This window comes from Wyeomyia smithii, chromosome 3 (assembly GCF_029784165.1).
Source record: "Wyeomyia smithii strain HCP4-BCI-WySm-NY-G18 chromosome 3, ASM2978416v1, whole genome shotgun sequence".
Classification (NCBI taxonomy): Eukaryota; Metazoa; Arthropoda; class Insecta; order Diptera; family Culicidae; genus Wyeomyia; species Wyeomyia smithii.
The window spans coordinates 48,373,945-48,379,252 of NC_073696.1; the positions used below are offsets into that span (position 1 = coordinate 48,373,945).

A 5,308-nucleotide genomic window follows, 5' to 3' on the forward strand; every position below is an offset into this window, starting at 1 on the left:
ATACTGCCAATGAACGGTCAACGTTTATTTACTAGAAAAAATGACTGACACGCAAACAGCCAGGTTATCTTTCTTGTAAAAGTATTCTACTTCAACCTTGCGGTCGTGGCTTTGCATACAACCTTCTTGTGATTTTTTTTTTAAAAACTGATTTTTTTTTACAGGAAAAATGTATACTAGAAATACACTAAAACATTGCTCAAAGTATTGCAGCGAGATCTGTCAAAATGTTTTTATTTTTTGGCGTTTTGAAATCTTCTAAAAGCTCTGCTACACTTGATTTCCAAACACACAATCTGTTTTGAATACAAAAATCGTTGCTTTTTTGTGGCTTTTAATAGTCATTTCCGGAATAGTTTCTGTGTTTTCTGCAGACATGGATCATACTAAGTTGTTTAAACACCTTTACTCCTTATACCAAAACACAAGCCCTTCGAAGCAGAAGATGCAGTCACGAGTCTATAAGTTGTAAATAAATTGAATTAGACACGGTTTTGTTTTCAAGTATTTTTTTGTATGTATGTTACTACAGTCAGGTTTTTATTACGCGGGGGATACGTACCTCGTAAAAAAACCGCGTTAATTCGAAAATCCGCATAAAAAACGCGCCCATTCAAAAATCCGCGTAAAAACCGCGTTAATTCAAAAATCCGCGTAAAAAACCACGATAATTCAAAAATCCGCGTTAAGTGAACCAGCAAGAAGGGCTTTGAAAAAACCCGAGACGCTCTAGAACCAGTATTTAAAATTGTCCTTTGTGACGGTCATTCCGGTTCTTTCGGAGGGCGTCGGGTATTTTTTGGACTAAGTCTTCTACTAAATAAACACTTAAGCGTTTCTGGTTCCAAACCCGCGTTAATTCGAAAATTCGCGAAAAAGTTTTTGAATTAGCGCGGTATCGCGTAAAAAAAGCGCGTTAATTAAAAAATCCGCGTAAAAAACCGCGTTAATTAAAAAATCAGTGTTAACTCAAAAATCCGCATAAAAAAACCTCGTAAAAAAATCCGCGTATAAAAAACCGCGTAAAAAAAACATGTATTTTTGTACGTTTTTTCAGAAGCGAAGAGGGGGGGGGGTTAATCGAATGCTTCCTTTTTTTTCTTCAGGGGGGGGGGTTTAGGTTTTGTGACCAAATGCTACGAGGGGGAGGGGGGTCTTAAAAATCATGAAAAAAATGATACGTCATTCAAGTATGTTCCCTAAGAATGGAAGAAGACATGCGCATCCCAAACCCAAACGCCATATACATATGGTAATATGACATATGGAAGCTTCGTCAAGACTTGTATCCAACCCGCGTTAATAGCACTAAGCATGAAACGCTTTAGGGTACACCGATAATCAAGAATGATGTGTAATATTTTAACAACACTTTTTCTTTATTGTTTTGCAACATTAACCTAAATTCCTACATTTAATGAGAAACATTTAACTTAACAAACTAGAACGCTTTTATTGGCATCAAAACCAGAATAAAACTAGCGATAATAAACCTATTTTCTCGAGAAGAAACTCGTTATCGACCCTTGCTTCGTTTTAGACGTTGGAGTCGTTACCTTGCTGGATTTTTTGTCTACCGCCTTATCGCTTTTCTTACCTTTAACAACATCTCCGTTTGGTGTGTTTTTCTCCTCGCTTGCATCATGATTGTTGTTATTACCAGTATCTGCATCAGCTTCATCTTCCTCAACCATTTCATACTCTTTCATTGTAACTGAAAGCAAATAAAATTAAATAAAGCTACATGAAGAACGGAACGCGAAAAGCTGCCTACCGAAATAACCTTCCTCGTCCTGGAAGGTTTTTGTCACCAGTTTCTTGACCATAGCTTTTTTCCGATCGGTCGTACCATTCTGCACTGTCTGTTTCGGACTGTCCTCCTTTTCCGGCTTTTCAGTTTGTACTATTTCAACATCATTCGACTCTTCGGCATCGAATTGAATCTCTCGCTCTTCCGGTTCCTTCGGTTGTTTCTCATCTTCCTCATCATCACTGGAATCTTCGATTTGCATGATTCTAGATTTTTTATTCGGATTTTCCTTGTTCGGTTTAGTAACTTTCTTCCTGGTAACAAGCTTTTTACCTGCAGCCTTCTTAGTCTCCTTATCTTGGGGCGTATTCGGAATCACATCATCGTTATCCGATTCATCGGAAATCATTCGCTTCCAGCGCTGTGAACCATCCGCTTGTTTGCCGTTAGTTTTTGTCTCTTGTTTCGGTTCTTCCTTTACCGGTGTTGGTTTTTCCTGCTTAACCGGTGTTCCGACAGTTGAAGCGGTTTTCGCTGCCGCCGGTTTATTGTTGAAAAATGATGCTATCGAACCTTTCCCGGAAATTGTTTTTTTAGCGTCTTTTTTCTTGCTTGGAGAAGTTTTAACTGGGGATTTTTTCAGTGAACTTCCAGCTGGTGATTCCTGTTTTACAACCTCTTTTGGACTTTGTTTCTCCTCTTTTACCGGTTCCGGTTTAACGACTGCTTTGGAAGACCCAGCGTTGAACATAGAAGGAATTTTTGAATTAGGTTCTTGCTTCACAACTGCCGGTAAAGGGTCAGCTGGTTTGAATACTTGTATGTCTCGTTTACCCGCTTGCAAAGGAAGGTTGATCCTAGAATAAAAGTTCATGATTACCTTGAATACTTTGTTAACGCGATGTTCTAACACTTACATTTTGATCTTCCTATCTTCTGGGATCGCCAAACTTCTGGAAGACTCCGCAGCAACTTCAACTGAATAAAGGAAACTGCTAAACTGCTTCGTTTTAGACTGAATGGTTTTTAATTTTTGTTCATTGGCCACAGTTATAAAAGCTCCGTGTTGGGAGGAGATTCCTCGAACAATAAACTCCTTAATCAACGTTGCCTTAGCGGAATTTTTGTCGATCCATTGTTGAAGTACTTTAACAGCCTCCGCAAACGGCAGGCCATAGTTGTTGGACAAACTTCGGACAGACATCTACAAAATGTGCATGCCATAAAGATTGGAAAATTTACAACGTCACGGAGTCTTACCTTCTGCCGAGCATCCAGCACCGTATGACTTATGTCCTCCTGACAGGTTCGTTCCATAGTTGCATCCATTACAAGCAATCAAACTACTGGTTGTAAAGAGTAAGCACTGCACATACAATTGTCTACTATTTACTTGGATAATTTCATTCAAACAATCATCAGCGCGAAAACTTGTGAACACTTTTGACAGCAGCATATTTTGTTGTGGAAGACTTTCAAGCGCGGGAAATTATTGCGGGGGGTAGGAATTCATTCATAAAAGACGTGACTTATAAGTTATAACACTTCCTAATTATTGATCAATTATTATTTACGCAGTTGAATAATAGATGTTAACAGAAATTGCTTTATTAAAAGTGTAAATAACATGCAAATACTCGAAAACAAATATGAAGATAAGTTTTTTTCAATCTATTTATTTTTTCTATTTATCTAGTTTTTAACTTTTTATATCTATTTATTTTTTAAATTTTCAAACAAAAACAAAGGACACCTCAAAAATAGTTTCTTCTTCCTAACAGACTCTTTCTTTATGCTCTGCTACATAGCTTGTTCCAGTTATTTATTAACTTTAGACAAGATTATTGAATACAAATGCTTGGAAAAACCTGCAGTTAAGTTTATCAAAATAAGTATTCAACCCACATTCCCAAATTAAACGTGAAGTGGCTTCGAGATGATTTATTTATAATTTCCCCTTGTTAGCACTATGTTGAGCTTCCGAAAAAGTTTGAAGAGCATTGGGGGCTGTCTACTTTCCATTTGGACAGAAAAATCGTCATTTTAGCGTCCCTCGCGTGTACAACCGTGGACTAAAAACACAAATAATTTCCAATGTTGTTGGAAATTTTTGTTAACAAAAAAGAACTGAAATGTTGATCTCATATTGATTGATGCAGAAAATTTAATATCAAAACCAATGAAGAAATCCAAATACTTGCAAACGACTTTGTAGTCTAGAAGAAACTAAAACATATAATATCACAAATTATGTATGTCTCGAATGAACACTTCTAAACGCGAGAAAAATATCACAATAGACCACAAAATGTACTCTTAATGACTTCTAGCAAAACAAAATTGGAAGCTAAACTGAAAATAGTCAAAACATAATTCAAAAAATTCATAAAACCATGAAATGACCAAAACAAAAATAATTTAATATAAAGTTGTAAACCGCTCGAAGAAATCAAATTGAAGATAAAAAACAAAAAGAATTCAATAGTTAGTTCAACATGGCTGAAAGCTTCTGTAGAAGCTTGAACAATAAAAAAAATTCTTAAAGTTAGAAAGAATTTAAGAAATAACAAATATCCAAAATTGAATTCAAAATACATGAAAACGTGCCGACAAGCATTGAAACCATTATAAAGAGAAAGTAAAAGAAATATTTTCAGTTTCTGTTTAACAAGTTCTCAGAAAAACTGGAAAATCCAAAAAATCAGCAGCATCAGGAAAGGCCGGAAACTGCTATCAACATTTTATCCCAAACTAACTTCAAAAAACTTTAAAACATTTCCAAAAGGAAGGAAGAAAGCATACAAATGTTTATGCACTAGAACTTCAATTTTTTAAAATCAACTGACACTCTGAGTACACGATTTGAAACGATTCAGCATAAAAAACATACCGTGCAAAACCAACCGTTTTTGAGAAATCCACGTAATGGGACACCGCTGCTGTTTTTCGCTAATAAATCACACCAGTGAGCGCAACTGTTTGTGTATTGCCATCTATTAAAAAAATGCTGAAACTATCGATTTTTTCATTCACACAAAACTAGATGTCGTTGTTGGCTAAGAGTATTAAAGCGGTTCATCGTCAGATGGAAATGTTAAAACTTCATAGTAAAGAGCCAGAACAAAATTTTATTGCTTCCATTTGAGCCCTCAAAAATCCTAAACTTATCGGAAGTCAATTACTGATGACTCCGCTTATCGTATTGCATTTTAAATTTGTATGAAGATTTCTAAGTGATAACTTGCTTTTTGCAACCTTGAACTACCTTAATGAGTATTGTGCGCATCCGCTTTTAACCACACGGCTCTCGCACTAATTTTGAGCCGTTGTAAAAATCCATATCACGGGCTCATAGACGAATGGTAGTAAGACGCAATGGAGTTATATAGGAAAAACATGTGTTTTGATAAAAATAGATTGCGTTTAGTGAAAGTAAGTACCAGAGAGTTAGAATAAAATGTATAGAAGACATTTGATAGCTGTATTCTCGGTCGATGAGCATAATACTCGGAGAAATTTTGATTTTACTACCACTGAAAAAGCGCCATCTCTTGCTAT

General features: G+C 36.0%; 1 protein-coding gene across 1 annotated transcript; it reads right to left on the minus strand.

Annotated features, from left to right (window-relative positions):
* Nucleotides 1-1,353: 1,353 nt before the first annotated feature.
* LOC129731821 (neurofilament heavy polypeptide-like) lies at nt 1,354-3,208 on the minus strand. Its single transcript, XM_055692145.1, has 4 exons — nt 3,011-3,208; nt 2,668-2,954; nt 1,775-2,607; nt 1,354-1,714 (listed from the first exon to the last, which is right to left on the minus strand). The coding sequence occupies exons 1-4, from the start codon at nt 3,077-3,079 to the stop codon at nt 1,494-1,496; spliced, it is 1,410 nt and encodes a 469-aa protein (XP_055548120.1). The 5' UTR covers nt 3,080-3,208; the 3' UTR covers nt 1,354-1,493.
* Nucleotides 3,209-5,308: the final 2,100 nt, after the last annotated feature.

Bases quoted from the DNA above. Each gene is read 5' to 3' on its own strand.
- LOC129731821 (XM_055692145.1), bottom strand. From the start codon at position 3,079: ATGGATGCAACTATGGAACGAACCTGTCAGGAGGACATAAGTCATACG. The intron at 2,955-3,010 runs GTAAGACTCCGT...CACATTTTGTAG, and splicing joins TGCTGGATGCTCGGCAGAAG to ATGTCTGTCCGAAGTTTGTC. The intron at 1,715-1,774 runs GTAGGCAGCTTT...ATTTGCTTTCAG, and splicing joins GGACGAGGAAGGTTATTTCG to TTACAATGAAAGAGTATGAA.